General features: G+C 39.8%; 1 protein-coding gene across 1 annotated transcript in view; it reads left to right on the top strand.

Annotated features, from left to right (window-relative positions):
- LOC411871 (dual specificity tyrosine-phosphorylation-regulated kinase 2-like) overlaps positions 1 to 24,829 on the top strand; it is a 30,453-nt gene extending 5,624 nt beyond the window's left edge. Inside the window, exon 2 of the mRNA XM_026439304.1 lies at positions 20,690 to 24,829. Coding sequence (XP_026295089.1) covers positions 20,690 to 21,835 — 1,146 coding nt within the window. The 3' untranslated portion in view covers positions 21,836 to 24,829. The remainder of the gene's footprint in view (positions 1 to 20,689) is intronic.

Raw genomic sequence — 24,829 nt, 5'->3', positions numbered from 1 at the left:
CAATTGAATTGTGAGACGTTCCATTTTTATAATTGGAGTATATATAGTAGAACGATAAACTGATTTCTTAACGGATTGAATTTGACACAAATTAATTTATTATTTGTCTGTTTGTAAGGAATTAATCTTTTCTGGTTTCATCAATGATTCCACAAAAAAATTTCCCACGTTATAAATCGCTTCGTCGTTTTTAAGGGAATTAAAAGTAAGAATAAGTTAAAAAGTTATAAAAGTTATAAAAAAAAAAAAGGAGATGTAATGAATTTAAAACAAGTTCTCGTTGCTGATAAGTGTTAACACACATAAAGCTATAATCGAGATAAACGAGAAAACAAATTACTTGGTAACATAAGCGAGGAAATAAATTGCCAGCTATGTATACGTTCAATTTTAATTTTACTATATATATTTTTACGCTTTTTTAATTTTGTTAAACAGAAAAGAAAATATAACGTTGAAAAATTTTGAACGGTTTCAATTCAATTAGCCGGGAGGCAGTGTACACTTTATTAGTTGGTGTACACGCTTAGTAGCAAGACAAGCTTTACATAAATTGATTTGAAGATGTTTGAAGGATTCATAAGTCGGGTAAACGTGGTTGTTACCCAAGCTTCCGGGTATAGACCGTATTCTTTTGAACGGGTACCGTAGTTATCGGAGAATAGAGGTATATAATATCCAACTGGTTGGAAAGAATGGCTCGGGGCATTTTAATAATTCGAATAGTTCAAAGGAATCGGTGGCACGAATATAATTAACCGATTTCTCGTTTACCTCGAAAATTTATTTAAAACAACCGTGTATACATATATGCATAAAACTTACTTTTCGAGCGTAGCATCGAAGTTGTTGGTAAAATCTATTTTCCATTCGTCGCGATGCGTGTCGTTTATCGGTCTTAAATCGGTTTAATGAACTGGGGGAAAGTGTACACGCGACCGATCGGCGCGAAATCACGATTAAGTTTCATTACTTGCCGGTAATGGTATTCATCAACCGTTCCGCGGATATTTCCTCGAGCGTGCGGATCGAACTTCTCGGTGTATTATCGTGCGTATTATGAATAAGGTCGCGGGGGATGGGCGTGTGTCACGAGTATCAATCACGATCAACCGAGTGTGAATCACGCTTGAATAGAAGAAAATAAGTCAAATTTCCTTCCACGGAGATGGAATATGAACTTGTGAACGATTCGTTTTCCTCTCTGCTCGATCCTATAAAAATGAAAGGAAGAATTTATGTTGGAGGGAATAATATTCTCCAATCGATAATTTTTCAAAATTTACGATTATCGAAATGAATATTTAATCGACACGAGTGAAGTGTCGTATCGTTCGATCAATTCTCAATTTCGTTTTCCTAATATTTAAGTTCAATGCAATTTTCAGGTCTATTGTTCTGTCATCTTGTCTGAATATTCATTGGTTTTTTTTTAAAAACAAGGAACTCAAGGACGCGTAAGAAAGAGAGAAAGGGGAGGGAGAGAAAGAGTATCACATTTTATTTTATTTAATTATATTCCTCCGTGTTCCATTGTTCTCGATCGTATACACGATGGTTCGTTATCTCGTTTCTTTTTCTTTCGAGTTATCCACGCCGACGCGAGGGAGATTGAAAAGAATTTATTCGCCTTTTCATAAAGTTATACGATGGAGAGCAAAATCGGTCGGGAGATGAACGTCTCGACAAACTCGTAAATTAGGCGATGGTTGGCGGGGAGGGGAAAGAACTGAAACACCGTTTAAAAGAGAAAACGATAAATAGACGCACGATGACACGTACAAAAAGCTAAAAATTTATAATAATTTATTCGTAGAGATTAAAACACTCGTGTCGTATAATTTGTTATACGGCGACGATGCTAGTAGTAGTGTGAATCAGATTTTACGACCGATCAGCATTCTGATCGAGCAAATAATTTCATTTCTGGTTTAACGGCAACAATATTAACGTTGAATAATCCACGCGTGTATCTTCCGTAACTAGATTTTTTTTATTCCTCGTCCGCTTTAACGATCACGATTTAAGTACACTTTCATGGATTTAATATATATGTTTAAACGAGTTATAGCATATTATAAAATTTTAAACGCAATATAAAACGCGACGTAAACCGACGTAAACAGCGTAAACAGCCCTGTTATAATTGTCCAAATTAAAAAATATATCTCGATCGATCGACGAGTATAGTCAGAATTTTTAACTCGAAGAAATTGAAATTTTTAATCGTATTATCATTATCGAAACGATCATTTGTTATCGAAAATTTGGTGGATGCCTTTCGAACCGAATATATCTTGTTTATGTAGCCTAGGTTCCATTAACCACGAACTTGTGGCTTCCGGTGGTCCGTGCGAATCACAGATGTCAACCGGAACCACGAACCTTTCATGAATGACATAGCACCTTCTCGAGCGGTATTCGATTCGCTCGATCATCAATATCTCGGTAACGAGACCGCTTTTCACACGTTAACCCACGATCAAATAGGAATCGAATAAGTGTATCGTTCGATTTTCAGAAATCGATCGTTATACCATTATTCAATTAATCGCATCGATCGAATACATTATTTTCCCCGTCGTTGAGATACGATTCGAAAGAAACGTTGAAGATAGAACGTTTTCAAGGATATTTATTCCCGATGTATATACGGGTTTACGATCATTCGGACGAGAATATCTTCTGTCACGGTGTGTAGGAGAGACACTCTGTTACTACACTCTGCCTCGCGCGAGAAATACGAATGATCTCACTTTCCAGATCGCATGACCCGTGAACGGTAACAAGATCGGGCCGCGGAGTTTTCCACGCGGCTCGTTTCGATTCGATAAAAGCGCAGGAAGAATCGCGTTTCCGTACCGTGAGCGTGTATACTTTTCTACTTCCGTCAAGGATTTTCTTGGAAATGCATGCTCAAGAATGGACGCTGTATGTATACATGTATATACTTCTTTGATATCCATGGCGGGAATTATAATATCGATAGAAAGCGCAAGATATTCCTTATTACTTTGGATCATCTTCGATCGGATTAGAGAAATAATTTCACGCAAGAGATTTCTGAATTTCCAATCGTTCCTTGTATTACCTTTACTTTTATTTTACTTTCTCTATTCTGTTAAACAGGCATCACAGATAATAATAATTCTCACTTTAGACGCGCTTCCTCAGATTCTATCCAAACGTACTCGCGTTTAACAGATATTTGCTTTAACGAATAGATTCCCGCATCAAAGAATTGGCAGGTATTGCGTCAGGTGTCGAAGCCTCGTCGAAAGTGGATGTTTCGAGCACCTCTTCCCCTCCCGTGTTACTCTTTTTTTGCTCTTCTTTCTTTCTTTTTTTTTCCCTTCTTCTCTCGGTACAACAACGATCGTTTGTTGTCTGCCACTCGACGGATTATCAGCTGGTTTTTCCCTCCCATCCTCTCTCGTACCGGTTATTTTGAAACGGAAGATCGTTTCAAAAAAAAGAATCGCACATCGATTTCAGGGTGGAAACATGGTAACACGAAGAGAAAATATAATGTATCAAGAGACACGATTTTAGAAACGATTTCAGATCGAAAAGAATTCGTGTTGAGTAGATAGCCAATTATTAATATCGGTTAAATCGACTTTTGGTAAAGTTTCGTATTGCACGTTAAGTGTCTATTACTATAGTTAACCCCTTCCCCTCCACGGATGCGGGAGGACACCGATCGTACGCGTGCCATTGCCTTATGATCGATGCACGCGTTTCGATGACTCAATTTCGGCTTTCGTGTTGCATTCGACGAAGGCATCGTTAATGGCCGTGTTTCGATACGAAACTCGGGGGGAGAGGGGGGGCGACCTTGGGGAGAGCTCGGTTTTTTAACTCGCGTGCAACTATCGTTCCCTTTCGAGTTGCATTACGGCACGGATGATTATTACAACGCTACTTATACCGCATATTTACCGCCTGTCGAACGATAATATGCAATTAGGTCAAAGCGATCGTCGGTTGAAAGTAACATCGGCGGCTTATCGCGGATCCAAATATATCGTGGTGTAATCGGAGTGGACGTCTGACCGATAAAGATAAAAGGACGACGCTACCGTAGTTTCGCGTCTATTAAGGCTGGAGTGGTTGATGCGAAAGAAGGTAAAAGGAGGTGATCCTTGAATGCGCAATGCATTATCGAGACGTTTTCCTTCCCCTCCCCCGTGTTTTCGAAGGAGAAACTACGATAAATCCGGAGAAGAGGGGGAATTTTTACATTAGGTATCGGAGAATTTAATTAAAAGCTCGTATTAAATGATTTTGCGAGAGTTAGTGGCGGGATAAGAATAAGAATTTAAGATTGTGCAAATGAGAAAGCAACTTTTCCCTTCCTAAATGGGAATTGGAACGTTACGATTGTGATCGGCCATCGTTCACGAATCGAATCGAAACGATTTGTCTCGATTTATCGAAAAATCGACGAAGAATTATTTAAAAACGATTTCAAATTTATTGTTATTAAGGGTCTTAGGTTGGTTTTGTAGCATCTTAAAGCTCGAGCTCTCCTCAATGCTTAAGCGTTACTCCCACATTGTACAACTTCACTTCTCAGCCTAAATATAAGTTACACGTTCGCTCCCCAACATCTATTTTTGAGTTCGTTTCTACGACATGAGCCTTTCCCTTCTTCCGATAAACAGTACGACTGATCCTCTTTCCCATCCTTTCTTTTCCTCGTCTCTTATTTTTTTCCCCGCCTCTTTCTTACCTCCCTTTCGAATTTCGTTTCTTCGAAACTTTTCTCTCCGCTCATTCAAGAAAAACTTGTCCGTGACAATAGGAGAGCGAAATAAAAGATCGAAGGGTGTTTCAAGGAACATATATATATATAGTCTTTGGAAAATTATTTTCGAACTTTGAGAAAACACGAGCCCTGTCAACAATGCTGTCGTCGTACCTCGATCCATTTCCTCTCTCCATACGATCGATGATTTATTTTAGTTTTTGGAACTTTGCTCGTAATTTATTGGAAAGCTCGTCACATTTAATTTACGGATCAAAAAAATTTTAAAGACACGTTGAAAATTGACGAATAAAATAAGGGATGGAAATGATTTTTTCCCTTCCCCGCGTGTGTTAAAGAAAAACACGTAACCGAAGGCGAATTTCCCCGGTTCCTATAAATTTCTATTCGGAAGCGTTTTAAATAGAGGTGGCCGCAATTATGCGGAAAACAGGATAAATATACTTAAACGAGACACCACGGTCTAAATGTAATTGGCGACGGGAAAAGGTGGTTTCGAAGGCACGAGGAAGATGCTAGCGAACTAGCGGGAGCTCGGTCGTAAAAATAGGGAACGAATAGATTTCTCTGTTCGCTATTAATAGTGATGGTGCGTCGATACCCGACGACTTAATTCGCCGACACCGGTTTATCGAAAATTTACATCGCGTAGTAGAACATGCATTCTCAAGAACAACAATCGCGTCCATTTCCATCTTTTCCGCGATTATTTACTTATTTACAACAAGGCTCCGCGTAACCTGTGATCACAATTTATCCTTAACCCCGAGAACTGTTAAGATACTTAAGTTAAGTTAAACAAATAATTGTTCTTATTCTTTGAAACGAATGTAATTTTAACCTCGGTCATTTTATGAGTTTTATTTTAGCACTCTTAAAGGTTAGTTTGAAATGTTATTCGAAGCTGGTCTCTGTCTTTTTGGAGTGGCGGAGCGACACGCTACCCTTTGGATAGCGGTTACGATACGGGGATCTTCGTTCGGACAAATATTATCGTTTGAAATTTTTTACAATTTTTGAAGCAACGTTTAAACAGTATTTAATATTCGATGCTCTCGTTCCATTTAATTTTCTCTTTGTATAAACATCACGATCGTGCTTTTTTCCTCTAGATTTTTCACGGGTTAAATGTAAGAACGATACCTGTCAGACGGATAAAAAAAAAGAACGTCTTTTGTCCGATCGGAACTGCTTCGTTTCCCGAACAGACACTGTAAACCAATCTTAACGATCGTCTCGTAACGACGATACCGCTACTCACAGTTTTGTCACAGTGTATAAACGCGAATGTACGCGTCGCGTACACGGTGTAGCAGGTCACCGGTCTCTAATAGATAAAAATAGCGGAGGAAAGACAAAGGGGATCAACCGGATGATTTTTCAGACAACTCCGTCTTTTATCTCGATTTCGTGGATCCCCTTATCACAATCAACTCGTTCAAATATCATAATGTACGTATATAGTGGGAGTATATATTTTTCACTCTTGCTAAAACCGTTTCTATTTCGTCGAACGGCACGGAAGCAACCTGGATATTTACTCGCGTCGTTAATGGAAAAATGGGCGAAAGCGTGAACGCGAAATTGCAGCTTGTGCGTGGTGCAACGGCAAAGTCGGCTCGTGGCAAGTCTCGTGTTTCCATATACGCCATATGCTATATTTTATATATATATATAATTTCTTTTTTTCTCGAAAGAAAGAAAAGGAACAAATTCGTTAACGCGTCGAGAGCGTCGAGAAACCGGTTCGTTGAAATTTTCTCCCCCCTTCTTCTCCTTCGTATTAAAAACTTCTTAATTACCGTTCGACTTTTCTCTCTCTCTTTTTCTCTCTCTTTCCCGGCCCGAGAATTTCACCTGTGCGCCGCTCTCGTACACGGGTGTGCACTTACGGAATTGCAAGTAAAAATAGTTCACCGGCCTCGTTTTAATGCATCGCTCAAAATAATTAGCGGCTCGCCGGCCACCAATCGGTTTATCGCTCCCTAAGGTGTTCCTCCGATGCTTTATGAAAACGATCCCCCCCGATTCTCGCGCGGTACGCGAACGATACCGGTTGGCCAAGTCGCGTCGCGTTACTTATCTTTTATCTTCCGATATACAACGGAATTCCATTTTAGTCGATTAAACGAACTGGCCGCTGATTGAATCGCACTTACGATAGAATTCCATTTATGCGAACCGATCGGAGGGATGAACGATTCGCGTAGGAATTCGTACGCATTCGTACAGAATTCCAGTTCAATTCCTATATGTCCATTTCCAATGAACTTTTGTCCAACGCGTCGAAGTTTAAGTTAGTAGTCTTTGCTTATGTTTTATTATATTAGAAAAATTTTCTTCGTCAAATCAAAAAGGGAGATTGAATCCTAAATTTTTAATCGAAAAATAATTACGAATTGGCTGCTGATTGAATTGCACTTACGATAGAATTCCATTTATGCGAACCGATCGAAGGGATGAACGATTCGCGTAGGAATTCGTACGCATTTATACAGAATTCTAGTTCAATTCCTATATGTCCGTGTACATTTCCAATGAACTTTGGTCCAACGCGTCGAAGTTTAAGTTACAGTTCTTTATCTATGTTTTATTATATTAGAAAAATTTTCCATTACGATTTCTTCGTCAAATCAGAGAGGGAGATTGAATCCTAAGTTTCTTTTTAATCGAAAAATAATTACGAATTACACATTCATACAGAATTCCAGTTCAATTCCTATATGTCCGTGTACGTTTCCAATGAACTTTTGTCTAACGCGTCGAAATTTAAGTTAGTAGTCTTTGCCTATGTTTTATTATATTAGAAAAATTTTCCACTACGATTTCTTCGTCAAATCAGAGAGGGGAATTAAATTCTGAGTTTCTTTTTAATTACGAACTGGCCGCTGATTGAATCGCACTTACGATAGAATTCCATTTATGCGAAAGGAGAGATGAACGATTCGCGTAGGAATTCACATTCATACAGAATTCCAGTTCAATTCCAATGAACTTTTGTCCAACGCGTCGAAGTTTAAATTAGTAGTCTTTATCTATGTTTTATTATATTAGAAAAATTTTCCATTACGATTTCTTCGTTAAATTAGAGAGGGAGATTGAATCCTAAGTTTCTTTTTAATTACGAACTGGCCGCTGATTGAATCGCACTTACGATAGAATTCCATTTATGCGAAAGGAGGGATGAACGATTCGCGTAGGAATTCATATGCATTCATACAGAATTCCAGTTCAATTCCTATATGTCCGTGTACATTTCCAATGAACTTTTGTCCAACGCGTCGAAGTTTAAGTTAGTAGTCTTTATCTATGTTTTATTATATTAGAAAAATTTTCCATTACGATTTCTTCGTCAAATTAGAGAGGGAGATTGAATCCTAAGTTTCTTTTTAATTACGAACTGGTCGCTGATTGAATCGCACTTACGATAGAATTCCATTTATGCGAAAGGAGGGATGAACGATTCGCGTAGGAATTCATATGCATTCATACAGAATTCCAGTTCAATTGCTATATGTCCGTTTCCAATGAACCTTTGTCCAACGCGTCGAAGTTAAGTTACAGTCTTTACCTATGTTTTATTATATTAGAAAAATTTTCCCTTACGATTTCTTCGTTCAAAGAAAGGAATTGAATTCTAAGTTTCTTTTTAATCGAAAAATAATTATTTACTGCACCTCGTTTATATATATTACGCATTCATTATTTAAGGAGGAGAATTTTGTTGAATTCTTATTACATAAATCGTATTGGGTCTGCACTAAATCTTGGAGGTAAAAGTTGGAAAATTGATCAGGAACCCGAATCCCCCTAATTGTTTCGCGCGACGCGTAATTTAAACGTGCATTAAGACGTTCGGCTTGTAAATAAGATGTGACTCGAGATTCAATAAGCACACGTGTATCACATGTTTAACGTTTCGATCGTTGAATGAACTACTCGGCTCTCCTCATTGTTCCGTGGCTAATTGAGCTGCGCCCACTTGAAGTGTCGTTACACGAGCGATACCACTTCCGTGGCACTTAAATCGGGACGTTAAGTGGTCGCGTAAACGAGTGTTCCGCGCGGTTTTTAAGTTTTACGGCCATTTTTATACCGGTTGTACCACCGCGCCTTCAACGCCCGCCACTTTTCCAGATCATCGATCCGCGGACAATCGAGGAATTTGCAAAAAGTGTGCACGAGAATGATACGTAACGCATGTTTTCTTCCTTTTTTTTTCTCCAAAACGATTATGCTTTCACTTCCTGTTTCTCTAATTATCGGTTGCCAGGATTATCCTCGATATACGCTTCGTGACTTCTCAAGTTCAGATTTTCTTGGCCATTCCTGCTATCCTTCATCATTAATCTCTCTCCATTTAAATATTTTTTACTGTTTTAAATACAACGTGTAAGAAACGAAAAAGTCTAATCAAGTTTCGATTACAAGTAGAAAAAATTCGTCGAATTTTTCGGCGAGAAAGAACGGTTTACGACGTTTGATGTTCCCCGCGATGTTGCTTAAATGAATAAATATACGATATCGGCGAGTTATCGAATAGCCTTCGGAGATTTTCATTGAATTTATTAGCCCCAACGATTATTTGCGTGGACCGCGATCGGGTAAAGTGAGATCGTTTTATTCGAGTCCAGCTTTCTCGAGTTCGAGAATGAAGATTATTGGAGTACACAGGAATGGAACAGCTTGTCTTGTATTTACGAGAACCACGGCCACGTTCGTTTAACATGTGCATAACCGTTCCTCGTTTGTCGTATCCCGTTCCAGGTATAAAATCGGATCGTTCGCAATCGATTCGATTCGTGCCGTTTTCTTACATAAATCTCTTCCAAAGAACGAATTCGTTTGTACGAATTTTTACTTCTCAAATCGATCGCGTTTGCTTTATTTAGAGAATAATCGGCGAATTCTTCTCGAGACACGCTCAATTACACGAAGATTGCAAAGGATGATTTATTTGTCTTTTTTTATTCTTATCCTTGGTTTGGCTGGAAGAAAATACGTATGCATATCTAATTTATCAAAAAATAATCGAAGGAAAGATCATAATCCAATTGCAATTATACCTTTTCCATAGTAAAAATTATAAGATTGTAACAATTATATAACAAGTTTTTAACTAGGTTTAAGAATAGTTACTCCTAGTGAATAATTTTTATATAATTTCGTTTCAGAAAAAGGATATTCGTTTCTTTTCTCTCTAAAATCCCGTTCGATCGAGACAGGATTATTTATCCTTCGAGAAAGGATTGATTTTCTTTTTTTTTAGTAATCCTTTCTTTGTCATATCTACTTAGCGGTTGCACGTTAACGGAGGCAGGATCGATCGGTGAATGAATCGAGCCTCCTCATTGTTTCGCTTTAATCGAGCATACAACGTTAGACGTTGGGACGTTACCGCAGACCAGGCTGTGGCACTTCCGCGACACGGAGGAGTGGACCGGTTTTCCATGCTGGATACGAATTGCTCGTTCGTCCTTTTGCGCTGCCTCCTTGTGCGCTGCAACACGGCATGCCGTATACCTGCGTGTATACGTCACTTCGAAAGTATTCGAATCACGTGTAATTTTAATAAAAAAAAAAATAGAAATAAAGCGTAATGCGATTCGTATTCGTTATTCTTCGCGTGGATTTTTTGAAACTTTTGAATCTTGTTAATAAGATGAAAATAAAAAAAAGAAAGAGAGAAAGGAAAGATATCGAACGAAGCGAAAACGAAGTGATATATATCGACGGTTTATTTCGAAATGTTTGTTTCATTCTATGAAACGTACGATCGAGCACTGTTGGATATTGTACGTGTATTACACGTACTGGACTCCGGTTGTTGGAATTTTGTTTCGCGAACAAAAGGTTCATATACACTCGCAGTGCTCAATATTTCATCTTTTGTTCATTGTTACTTGTGCTTCTTGCATTGCACACGTGATCGTGTCGTGCAATGCAGGTCTTCGAATTTTCTGTTGGCAAACTATTAGGAACGTTCCAGTTTCCCTCCATAATTCCGGGGTATTGTCTCGAACGGAAATTTAAAGTTCGTGTCATTCGAAATATCGATAAGATGTCGCGATCTTCCCCTAATAGGATTTGCCTACAGGTTAAAACTTTTCTTTATCGCATTTTCGATGTAGACTCTTATCGAATTATCGAAACTTATCTACGAAAGAAGAAAAAAGAAACCTCTCATCAATTTCTTTCTTCTCTTCCCTTCTTTTCGATAAAATTATTCTCCTCCATGAAAAAAAAAAAAAAGAAAAAATACCTTTCTTTTCTCTCCTCTTTACTTCGTTCAACGAATTTTTCTCAAGATGAAGAAGAAACAACACTCGGCCAGAATCATTTATCCGTCTGCTCCACATACGCAATATCGTTGCCGACTTATGCAACGATCCCTGCGTCACGATAAATAGAAGGATGGCAGGGTGGCATGACAAAGTATAAAAGTGAGGGGGGAGGAGAGCCGCCTCTTCTTGCGCTGGATGGATGGATTCCCCCTTCCCCTCCACCCTCTCGACGATGTGGAAAGCTGATCGTGCGTCAAGTGCAACGTCGCGTGACTAACGGAAATAGAAGGGTTGAATTACGGTCGTGGTGGGTATATAATTGAAAATTAATTGGGGCTTCTTCCTCCCCCTCCCCCGGTTTGCGTTTTCCGCGAGAGAAAAGTGATGGACGGGGTAGAAAAGAAACGCGTGGCTTCTCGAAGACGTCGAACGGGGACGAGCGACGAACGACGTCTGTGGAAACGGCGATGATCGGCCATTACGCGGACAACGAGGACAATTTCATCGACCGGAGGGTAATTCTCTGCCTCTTTGCCGATACATAAATTCCACGGGGCAGCCCCGCTTCTCTCGTGCCCTCGTTCGCTTCACCGAACCACCAATCCCTTTTCTCATCCGCTCGAGGCGATGAATTTTTTAAACTAATCGCGGCGGCTCGAAGAAGCTCGTCGTTGAACGGCCAAGTAGGCCGTTCCCGGATACGAATCGCCATTTCTTGGCAAATCCTTGGGAAAGATTCGACGCGATTGCAGAATCGAACAAGTTTCGTTCACCATTGGCCAAATTCTAATTATTTATCGTAGAAGGAATCGGACGATGACCTGTCAAGAATTTACATTCTTCGTTAAATTATAAAACTTCCTATTCACGTGATCGATTTTTCGAGAGACCAAGTAGGCCGTTCCCGGATACGAATCGGCATTTCTTGGCAAATCCTTGGGAAAGATTCGACGCGATTCGTGCAATTGCAAAATCGAACAAGTTTCGTTTAGCATTAGCCAAATTCTAATTATTTATCGTAGAATCGGACGATGACCTGTCAAGAATTTATATTCTTCGTTAAATTATAAAACTTCCTATTCACGTGATCGATTTTTCGAGAGACCAAATAGGCCGTTCCTGGATACGAATCACCATTTCTTGGCAAATCCTTGGGAAAGATTCGACGCGATTGCAGAATCGAACAAGTTTCGTTTACCATTGGCCAAATTTTAATTATCCATTATTTATCGTAGAAGGAATCGGACGATGACCCGTCAAGAATTACATTCTTCGTTAAATTATCGTAAATATTATAAAATTTCTTATTCATGTAATCGATTTTTCGAGAGACCACTCGTCATCCTCGTATCGTAACGTAGAGAAATTGTGTTTCGATCACGTCAAATACGAAATACAGTAATTTACACGGTAGATTTCCGATTTCCACGATGTAATTTCGAGAATTCCTTGTATTTTTAAGCCCGATTAATTATTCGCCGATGATTAATTACCCAATAGGCGGAGGAGCATGGCGAAACAATTAAGTATGAATGATATCGGTACAATTGATATCCGTTCAAACTGTCGTTCAATCGTTGCTTTTCAATAACCGCGATCCGTTTCCGTTCCTCTCTCTTTCCGTTCCGCCGCGCGCTCCTTTAAAAACACAATTTCCACTTGGCCGTTATTCCGCCGTTATACGCGCATATTAAAGCATCGATTATAAGTTGAGGAGGGAGGGATCGGGGAAACGCAGAGAGAGAGAGAGAGAGGAACGCTTTGTGGAAACGTCGGAGAATCCGACGGGGAGGAAAGAATAGTGCAAACTGACAACGGAAACAAACTGTGTGTATCGTACAATATCCGGCTGCTCGCCGTCAAGAGCACCCGTCCGCTGTTCAAAACACCGTCCACGGTTCGTTAAATATTGATACTTCAATTTTATGTTCACGCGCGTATCGCGAGCCGAGAGCTTCTCCTACGGTTCCTCTCTCGTTTTGTTCTCGTTAAGCCTGTGAACCGAGCGTTACGCAAAAAATAAATATATTTGAAAAAAAGAAGAGGCCAGACGAGAGGCCTCTCTCCCTCGCCTCCGTATTCCGTTCTATTATCCCTCCCCCCCCTCCGTATCCGTCTCTATTATTGCAATTGTACTCGTTTCGTATCCCATAGCTTTCAATCGTTTTTTTCCATCTCCAACGATACCGGGAAAAAGGATAATAGGATGATAGTTGTCCTCCCTTCGTTCCGTGCCCCTCCGCGTATAATAACTCGTATATAACCGAGCTCTAAAACGGGATTTTAATTAATAAGTTTAATGCGAGAACGGTTTAATGGAAGTTCGATTGACCCGATTTCTCGAAAGCCTTCGATTCTCGGGGGCAGATTAGAAGGTTAATCCGTTTGATCGGGTTGAAAAGTTTCCTTTCCGCGTTTATCTTCATTAACGATGACTCGCTCCTTCCTTCGTTTCCGTCAAACGTTTCCGTTCTTCCGGTTGTGAAAGGTAGTTTGGGAATTTTAATTACGCCTCCAACTTTCCAATCGAACTCGCTCTCTCGAAACACGTGTACTTTCTTGTTTGTGGATGTTAGAACACCTGCCTCCGTTTCGTACGTAACGCGTCGTGGTAACCGAACCTGGCTATCGGGGCCAATGTTTGATCGATCGAAAATTTTTATTTATAGAAAAGAAAATAAAAGGATACACGATAATAAAAGCATAATTATACTTGGAGTCTAATCTTTCGAGATGACGGTTATCATAATAATGTATTTACGCTTTCATATATATATCCTCGTTTATTGATCATTAGTTTATTTAAAAATTACGTCAATCCCCCGACTTGCTCATTCGAATTCCACGTAAATTGAATTGCGTATTTCATATCCGTCTAATATGAATATAATAAAAGGGGAGGGGAGGGTAAATTAAAATGCCGCGATACGCACGATGCTTAAATACGATATGCCGTATACGCGTGTCGATTGTTCCTCCAAGATGCGACCGCAACGTTACTTACCATAGGGTCGAGGCAGCCCAAGCATTTCCGGTCAGATGTAATGGCCGACCTTGACAATAACTTTCTGTTGTGTTCCAACGGGGAGGCCAACCTGTGCACAGGCGGCGGCGCGCGCTTGCGGCCAGCCACGCTCCTTCAAAACTTATTGTCGAATCACTGTAATTCGTAAAACATTGGACATTATCAATTGCAACGATCTCGATTATTATTTTATTCATTAATACGCGCTTCGTCAATTTTTATACAAAATTTATTTCAAAGATACGAAAGTTGAAACTATAACTACTTTCAAATTATTCGATCGATGTAAGAATACAAGGTTGTGCATGAATTTTAATCGTGAACTTGTCGAATTAATTTTGATTGAATTTTATGATACGCTCAATTTGTACGTTTTACATCATTAATTAAATACGTAAAATTGAATAATTCGAGTAAGTAATAGTAATTCATTCGAGTTCAAAGTTTATCAAGTTTTTCCCTTATAAAAAGAAATTGTTAATGCGAATAATAATGGAACGGATTAAATTGCTTTCCAAATTTCAAAATCTAATAAACACGTTACGATCATCGTGTCCATATTAATATTTATATCGAATATCTAATACAGTGTGTCCAAGATTTTTTTCCATTAGTGGGATATGCGCACGAGCTAGAATTAGTCGAATGGATAGCGCCACGATTATTATTTCCAACAATTAGTCTAATTTCTCTGTTCCACGGATGGGCTGCGGAAAACGTAATAATAATACCCGTACAACCCTGTGATTACCATTAGCAGTTTTTCGTTCAATCATCGTAATAGAAACGCGAGAGTGGGTTTAACGAGGTAGCAACGGACGAAAAACGAAAAGGAAAAAATGTGAAGAAGAAATGTTCGATCTTATCGCGAAAGCATCCTCCTGTGGGACGAGAAGCGTTTATCGATCGCGGCTCAAAACCAGAAACGTAACGAGCTGTGTGCCTAACATGCCTGGCTTTCCCTGCAGTGGTCGTCAACGATGACTCAGACCTCCCTGTGGTTATCGTCTCGAGGGACAACGATTCGACAATAAAGCTCGTCTACGCGGAATCATAATGTTCCCTCGTCCTACCACCGCGTTTTGTAGCTTTATTTTTTAATTTTTGCTTAAACGACTTTACGGAGAAGTCGTAAAGATCTTGGCGAGGAAGGGTAAAAGTTTATTCGAGAGTAAAACTCTGATAAATAGGATGTCACGTTGACTTTGTAAATCCTCGAAACGGTGCTTGTTATTACGGGAAGAATACACTCTCGAGAGTAATTTTTCTGAGAGGAGTCACTGAGGGACAGTGATTAGCCTTAGATTTGTTTGAAAAATATTTGTTCGTAGAAAGTAACTCTCGATCGTCGAGAGTTTAATACATTTCAGAGTAAAATTTTTTAATTCTAAAAATTACTATCAATCTACTTTCCAGATTTTTACTCTCAAACGTATTCTTATCCACGATTGAAAAATTTTGTACGAGATATTTTCGACGAGGGGTAGATTTTTAAGGATATCCAATTCCAGTTACGAGAATAAGATATATCGAGCAGAATACACGAATCCGTTAACGATACTCCACTTTTAAGATATAAGATTAGATTGTTTAGATTCGATGTATGCAATTTTGAAACCATTAGAGTTAATGCGGATAACATTAGGATTATTGGATCCGATATGAACGTATTACATTCAATACAGGCTGGTTCGTCGAACTCGATGCAAGCAATGTTGGCTTCATTATACTCAATATAAATCATAATATCGGATTCATTGGATTTGATTTGGACACATATAGGTCATTCAAGCCTATACGCATCGTGCGGTATGCGTGGGATTTAATTTAGATTGCTCTCAGAGTAAATGCAAACTATGCAAAGGGTCGTAGAAATTTGGTCCCAAAATTTTCCACCATCACGTTAATAAAATTTTGTTCAAGATTCAAACTAAGATTAGCAAAATTATATTAACGGACGGACATTGTTTTTCAACTTGTGAACCTCGACAAATGAAATTCTTCAAATAGGATGGAAACGATCGTAGTGAAAAATGTTAGGTTATTTAATATGTAGATGAGTTTTAGAATTCAAGGATGTATAATTATACATAATACTTTAAGTGATTCCACTTAAATCTTTCGGTCTTCAGAGATTCCATCTATCGCTACTCTTAAAGGATTGGATATTCAGATGAATATTTCAATTTGACATCGAATTAAATTCCATAGCACTGTCAGAAATGCAATTCCTATGTTTTTAGTACGTGGATAGATTCGTACGTATATAAAATCAGACCATCTTCCTTTGAGATTAATGTAAATTCCGATATATCCCACGTTGTGAATTTTATGAATTTACAGTTACAGTCTTTTGCAACGAATAAATTCGAAGTGATTAAAATTTGCAAATTCATCGAGCAACGCCAATTAATTGCTAATTATGTTTAAAAAAACAATAAATGTGAATTGCTCTAATTAACGCGGTAATATTATTAATTAAACCATTACATAAAGTGATGGAAAGTAATAACATAAAAAAAAAGAAGGAAAAAAGAAGAAATCAATTTTTTACACTCGTATTATCAAAAAAAAAAAAAAAAAGAAACAATGGAACAATTCCAACAGAGCCAAGGGTGCAGAAAAATGCATCTTACGAAGCGTTCGACCGATGCATATTAATTACACCTGCAATGTACGGGCTTGTTCATCGTGGAAATATTCAATTTGCCCGTTCTTCCCGTGTTACGATTCATTATGAAGACCGATCTCGTTCACTTCTTCGATTACGCGTGTATAACGTTGCATCGACGCTGTAATTTTAATCTCTCTTGATATATATTATAATATTACGCAACGTTACGTACGAAAACGCTTTTGCGTTATCTATGTCAAGGTAAATCAAATCTCGTATTATCTCCCTTATTATAATATCAATGATAATATAATATCGATTTATTATCGGTCACGTTATTATGTCCATTTCCCCTTTTCCGCGTGTCTCGAATTCCTAAACAGCCATAGGAATTAAAGGGAATAATCCGTAAACGAACCTTGACCTTTGCACGCGCTCCGTTGCCGCATTATAATCTCCGATTTCGAACATTCATCCTTATATTCGATTCATACATCAAACGGCAAACTCCGTGTCCGCGTCTCCACGCTCGAAATTAATAGCCATTTCTAATTTTAAACCGAGGTTTGTAATGTCGGGAAAGACCGTAGGGAGTACACGCGATGTATAATCTTAAATTAGATATATAAATTTCCTTTACTATGCTACACCGGTGCAATCTCGAACGAGGTATATAAGAATAATTATAATGTAAATCTGTCGATTATATAGACGTATTTGAAATGAAATTTCGACAAAGGTCAAGGCTCGTCGCTCCGATCGATGAAAAAGATCGATCGTCGACGGCCGACGACACGCTCGTGCGACTTTAATTGAAATTTCTTCAAACGTTTTCTCTCCCCTTGCTTTCAAACTGTTATTCCATCAAAAAAATGGATCCTTCCAACTCGCGTTTATTAAGAGAAATAAAAAAGAAATATTTATTTAAATCGAAATTATTGTTATCGATTTGTCGTGCTTCTTTAAATTTCTATATTTTTTCATATTTTTATATTATCGCAGGGAAGAGAGAATTCCTGCGAGGAATTGGATCGATAAACGAGGAAAAGGTTACGAAAGATATTGGAAGTAATTCGTCGCTCGACGAATTCCAATTCCATCCGGGCGGTTTCCCCAGAAGGGGGAGCACAACAACGCGGGTAGATCTTGAACGAAAGATTTTTCTCGTGTGAATAAGTAGCTCGCACAGGTATACCACCTGTTACCTCGAAAGCTAAACAGCTCGCTCCAATTAGGGGAACGAGCTTCTTTTTATCGCTGCTTTCCCGCAACGGAATGAAAGGGAAACCGCGAACAAACATTTTTCCTTCTCGTATCTCATCTCGACGATCCCTGACCCGGTCCCTGGATGAGCTTCCGTTAATTTACACCCGCGTTATTATCGATCATCGGTAATTTCAATCGTACGACAAGCGATCTCGCGATATCGAGAATGGAGAAATTTCTTTAAATTTCAATCGAACGGATTTCGAAAGAGAGAGAGAGATCGTTTGAACAATTTTTTTGTCGTAAACAAGTAACAAAGATAAGATAAATCAGCGAGAGGAAAAACCCGGTAAAATTCGCAGCCTTGGCGAGAAATGGTTCCACGTTAGTGTGAACGAACGCATAAACTGTCCCGTAAATTATACTGCTTATACAAATCCATCGAAATATTCCCGGGAACGGTTTCACGTAGGTCTGTGGTTCCTTTATAAATATTTCCTTTATAAACTCGGACACTCGGTTTGTCCGAGGCGAGAGAGAGAGAGAGAGAAGAAAGGAAAAATAAAAATGAAACGAGTAATGGATTCAAATCGAATTTCGCCGACGTTTTATTCGAAGCCACGTTATTTCACAGCGTACGCTTTCAACCGTGAAGAAATATCGGCGAGCGAGATGGAAGAGATCGTAAATCCACAACGCGTATCGCGTATGGAGTGACACCACGTGCCCACGTGATTTAATTAAAAAATAACCAAGAGAAGAAAGAAAAAATTCCTAGATAACCTCAGTCGCGGAAGTTGCCGCTTGTTTACACTGTTCACTTCAAGAAAGTAAATTTCACGATGGGAAAATGGGTACGATCAATGGTGAACGGGACCCACATTCGAACGCGGTGTGTTTTCCAGCGGAGTGACAGTCAGGGCGACGTCCCCTTCGGGGCGACTTCCGTCAAAGAACGGAACCTTCGGCCCAGGGCTTCCGTCCAAATCGATCGACCGTGTCACTTTCTATTTACGTTGACGCGCGGGAACCCGATCGCACGAAATCGTTTTGCCGCGTCTTTTCGTGCGCGTAATGCGCACGGCCATCCCGGTGTCATATCTTGGAGGGAAAGACGTTGGTTTTCACGCGAAAAATCAATATCTTTCCCAGGCTTCGCCGCTTGAATTTAACAAGGGAATGTTCGTGGTGTGTTCATGGGAAATGTTTTTTTTTTTTCCTCCCCAAGGTGAATAGGTGTGTAAGGATTAAATTGTTTCTCGGAGGTTGTTTGAGCGATGATATGTGGATACTGCAGCGTGGATGAGAGAGGAAGAGTGGAAGAGGAGTCGTTTAATACCTGAATATCGGATTTATATCGAGGAATGATCGAGGAATACGCGTGAAAGTTATGCGTTGTAGAATTCGTAAGATCGTAAGTTGAAAAATTGTTGTATAGATTAGAAATAATATTCCTTGGGAGATTAAAATATCGATAAATTTGGAATACAGGGAATACATTGGAAAATAATCGATGTAACAGAGTAACTAGATAAATTGTCAAAGATCCAAATACAACGTTCTATTAATTTAAGACCGCGCTGTATTGTTCATTTCAATCGTTGATCCCGCACGTTTATGTATCTTTATATTCGATACATAGAATATCTAAAGCTTCCTAGAAATACTAAGACTTTCGATTAGCAGAACTCCATTTATCTGAAACTATATATTCGGAGGAAACAATAGGGAGTTCCATTATCTCGTTCGAAGAATAGGGATCCACGTTCTGATAAATGAATTCTATCCTCTAACTCAACGTTCGCCTCTTAATTAATTCATTCGACGCAAATACGCGACACTCTCTCGCCAACTAAGCGCAAAGATCGTATACTTTTGTGAAGAAACGCGTCCAAATAAAAAGATTGTATTGTTTATCGTGCAGGAGGGAATTGGTCCACGTGAGATAATCTCTTAATTATCAATACCCCGTCTTGTCTTGAAATTTGCACAGACCCCAGCCAATAAATCGAGCTAACCGCTATAACCCTGGATAAATTCCAATGCGACGTTCTTGTTTGCCGCACATCCTGAGAGAGAGAGAGAGAGAGAGAGCACTCGATGTTACCCGAAATATTAAAGTAGGCCGGTAGCAAAAACAGATATGATCGCACAAAATTATCCGCTGCCTTGCTCGATCTTCACTAGTCACGCGTTCCTCTATTCCTCCCCTATTCCGCAAACATCTTAACGGTTTGTAATGATAACGTCGAATGAATATTAATCAGCGTGATCCTCGTACGAGAGCCATGTACGTGAAAAATGATCGTATCGAGCCTTTATGCGTTTATGCGTTAAAGAAAAGAAAAAAAACCGGTTCTTTCGTATCATTTTGTCACGTTTCCGTGGAAAACGTGTGCCGTGAACGATACACCGATTTCATTCAGTCCACGTACGATATTCATGATACAATTCAGTTGCAGGATTTCGAATTGAGTATTAGAGTTTGCGAGAGATGTAATAATATTCCATCGGCGTGTCTGTTTAGGATCGTTTAGAACTGTTAAAACGATATTATTTGTACCGTCAATAACGGTATTTATGTCACGGTACACAGCGGAGATTTATTGGTATTGTTTTAATTCTATCGCGGAAATAAAGATAAAAGGAAAGGGAGAAATCGTTCCAAATTTGTGAACCATACCAGAATACACACTCTATATAAAAATGCCCTCCGTCACAATCCATCATGTAATGTAATAATTACGTAAAATACATGCTCAAATGGACGTTTCCGTTCGTTGTTCCAGGTGATAGACTTTGGTTCGAGCTGCTACGAGAACCAACGCGTCTACACGTACATTCAAAGTCGCTTCTATCGCGCGCCAGAGGTGATCCTGGGTGCAAAGTACGGTATGCCAATCGACATGTGGAGCCTCGGTTGCATCTTGGTGGAGCTGGTTACCGGTTTCCCGCTGCTGCCGGGCGAAGACGAGTCCGACCAGCTGGCCTGTATCATCGAGTTGCTAGGCATGCCGCCGCCTCAGCTGTTAGAATCCGCGAAACGGTGTAGGCAGTTCATCAGCTCGAAGGGTTATCCGCGCTACTGCACCGTTATAACGATGTCCGACGGTTCGATCGTGTTGAACGGCGGTTTCTCCAGGAAAGGGAAGGACCGTGGCCCGCCCGGTTCCAGGGATCTCAGGCAGGTATTGAAAAATTGCGACGACCCGTATTTCCTGGATTTCATTCACCGCTGCCTGAAATGGGACCCGGAACAGCGCATGACACCTGGCAAAGCGTTGAAACACAGATGGCTGCGCCGCAGATTGCCAGAGCTTCCAAAGAAAACGAACGACGCTTTGCCCGCTTTGCCGGCAGCCTCCGCGCCGCCCACCTCCGCTTCCGGCCTCCGTACCTCCGCGTCCGGTAGCAAAAGTTCGACCAAGTCGAGCACGTTGCAGACCAACAACGCGGAGTCGAACACGAACAAGGTGAAGCAGTTGAACGACATCTTCCATACCATGTCTACCATATACTCGGCATTGCAGCGTAACGACGGAGGAAGAGGAAGAGGAAGAGACCAAACGGTGGCAACCAATCATCAAGCGACCGTCAGCAGTCATCCGTCGCTGAACTCTATTAGTGGTGATGCTAGCAGTAGTGGTGGTGGTGGTGGTGGTGGTGGTGGTGGTGGTGGTGACGGTAGTAGCAGTAGTACTAGCGGTAGTCAGCAGCAACCGCAGCCACAGCAGCAGCAGCAGCAACAGTCGCAACAGCAAGCTCAACAGCAGCAACAGCATCAATTGCAAACGAAACAACAGCACAACAACGGTTCGCACGGATCCCATGGGTCCCATGGGTCCCAAGGATCGCACGGCTCTCACGGATCCCACGGATCCAACGGATGGAGCATATCGTTTCTCGAGTGGCTCGAGACGGTGGACAATGATTAGCAAGGACGTTATCGAGCAACTGAGACGATTCATCGAAACACGAGATCCCTCTTATTACTTTTTTCTAACACGTTTACCGTGGTCGATGTTGCCGTGATCGGTGACCTCGTGTCTCGCTGATTTGTCGGATCAGATCGACTGGCTATCTTGATCACGATGTCGTCTTTCGACACGCCGTGTCTGTTTAGTACCCGTTGTCGAATCGACACCGAGATAATATTAACGGTGTTCCTGTGTATGGTAATATGGTCGCCCGTTACGAGAAAAAGATTCCTCGGAGTCAAAGGAGAGATAGCAGTGGCCTCATCTTCGACCTCCGGATACTACTGTGATCTACTACGCGATATGTTACTACTACGAAAGAAAAAAAAAAAGCGTAAAAAAAAAAAGAAAAAAAAAGAAAAAAAAAGAAAAAACCGAAAAAAAGAAAAAATGGGGGAAGAGAAGGAACGAACGACAAAGAGAACCGCTGAAGGGGGTGAAGGAACTGGGGAAAATCAATCGCGATACCTCGAATCATGTACCTCACCTAGGCTTGGCGACGTTGCTTCGCGTTGCTCTCCAATTTGCTTGTTGTCTCAAGATCCATTTCTCGAGAGAGGAGGTGATCCGTTTGCACGATCCGTTTGCTTAATCGAGGACGATTGCTTTTTCGGCGCTCGTTTTTCTGCGCTCGATTCGCTAAGATCAGCGGCCTCCCTTGTTGTATACACGTTAACAACGAGTTACGAGTTCGTTCGTTCGCTGCGTCACGTTTGCATCCTATTAAATAGGGAGGATGACCACGGAGGTTATCGTGCCAAGGGGATGACAGAGGGGAAGCAAAGATTTGCGCCATGTCGATGAATCGATTCTCCCGAGGTGAGAAGTAATAATCGAGAGGTTTATTTAGTTGACGCGAATTCCACCCCTATCTCTCTATATATATGTATATGTATATTCTTATATATACATATATATATACACGGGGAAGGAAGATCGCGACGACGAAGTTCGTTTATGCGGATAGATCTAGACGTTGTACCGAGGCGTCGCGATACGACGAGGGTGGCTTTCACGTTCGTTCAGCGAGAGATCTAATAATCAGAGGGCATGCCACCTCGTTGAATAGAGTCATCGAAGATGGTTTTTTAGGTCAGAAGATTCCACCGTAATGCTATCAATATCGAGCAGAAGGAAAGGTTGATTTTTCCATCGAGCGGGCAACCGTAATTGTTAATTAAAGGAGGTCAAGTTTGTCCTCCCCCTCCCCTCCGATTCGAACGAGACGTCGATCGAACGAGAACGATGTCGAGGAAAAAATAACGATGCTTTTTTTTCTTTTTCTTTTTTTTTTTTTTTTTTTTGAGAATATAAAGGAACGATCATTGATATCGGATTGAAAGAAACTGAAATTGATAAGATAGGAGTGTATGCGTTTATGTTTCTTTATCCGTGTTTGTTATTTTTTTTACTTGCCTTTTTTATATTTATTTAATACTTCAAAGTAAATATTTATCCGCGTTAAATTATTTCGTGTGCTAATATGAACTTTGAACCTACTTGATTCCGCGAGGAATTCTTTCCTTTCTTGTCAGACTAAAACAGATTGCAAGGGAATGAATAATGAATCGTGGCTTTTGTGGCTTGATAAACACACATGTTAGCAATTTATATGGCTAATATTTTTATGATAATATTTTTATGATAATACTCGTCCAATTTTAGAATTGGTTAAGAACTGACTCGCTCGCAATCGCTTCATCCTTGAACTTTCTTCTCTCATTCGTTTCTAATAATGCGATTTAGACAAATTTTTTTTCTTTTTCTTTTTTCTTTTAACTTTTTCCATTTTTTTAATTCTAATGTTATTTTTAAGATTTTTTTTTATCGACCAATATTTTTTTTTAATCTTAAGATCATCACTCAACGACAACTGCCCCGAATTATGCATTGCGTAACACGTTTTGTAATTCCTTTTTATCAGCATTTTACACGTCATCAATTCGCAAAAAGGAAAGACTCGAGACTTATTATTCTCTTAATCTTGCATTTCATATCAATCTGTTGTACAAAATGCATTTATCGCGAGAATCGATTTCGCATCGAAAAACTCGATTCGAATTTCGCGCCTTCGCCTTCGCGTTTGAAACTCAGCCGTGGCCCGGGGCGAAAAATTCGTTTTGCGATTCGATATCCAGTGACTGAGCTGGATATCGCCCGATTTATTGCATTTTTAACGGGAATTTTTCAAAGAAAGAAAGGGAATGGGGGAACGATCGAATCGACATGCGCAAATCCCTCTGGGGAGGAAATCCTTGGAGTGTAATCCGATCACGACCCCGGCACAAAGCGAAATCATGCTAATTTTAGTTCGATATGGAATAGATATTGAAGGCGGAGAAGGGGCGATGTATTATTGAAAGGAAACGTTGTGAAACGGGAGGAGGCGCGTGCGAGATATGGATGAGTGACTGTCGCAAGGAGAGAACGGTCGCGTAATAAGCAAGGATGTGACGCATCGATGATAAGGGAGGGGAGAAGGGAAAAAAAGAGAGAACCGTCGAGGCGAAAATTAAGAAAAGATGGCAATAAATTAGCCGAAACGATGAGAAAAGAAAAGAAAAGAAAAGAAAAAAAAAAATAGGAGTTGAAAAGCTTGATAAAAGAAACGAATGGGGATGGGTGGGGGGAGGGAAATAAACGCGATGAACACAGAGTGGTAATTAAATCGTGATACTGAACAAGATATCTTGTGATATGGGATTTGTAGTGTATTGAGGTTCACGTTGATGAACGCTATAGATAAATATAAAATATTATATATATATAGATATATATATATACGTAAAATGCGTCTATATATATATTATAATATACGTTGTAACGCTAACAAAGAGAGAGAGGACAGAAGAAAAAAAGGGGGAAAAAATACTACCACGCGCGTAGTAAGAAGTAGTCAGCTAAAATAATAATAATAATAATAATAACAATAATAATAATAATAATAAAAAG

This window comes from Apis mellifera, linkage group LG2 (assembly GCF_003254395.2).
Source record: "Apis mellifera strain DH4 linkage group LG2, Amel_HAv3.1, whole genome shotgun sequence".
Lineage (NCBI taxonomy): Eukaryota > Metazoa > Arthropoda > Insecta > Hymenoptera > Apidae > Apis > Apis mellifera.
Note: the sequence above shows the minus strand (reverse complement) of the source record. Positions and strands in the feature narration are given on the sequence as shown.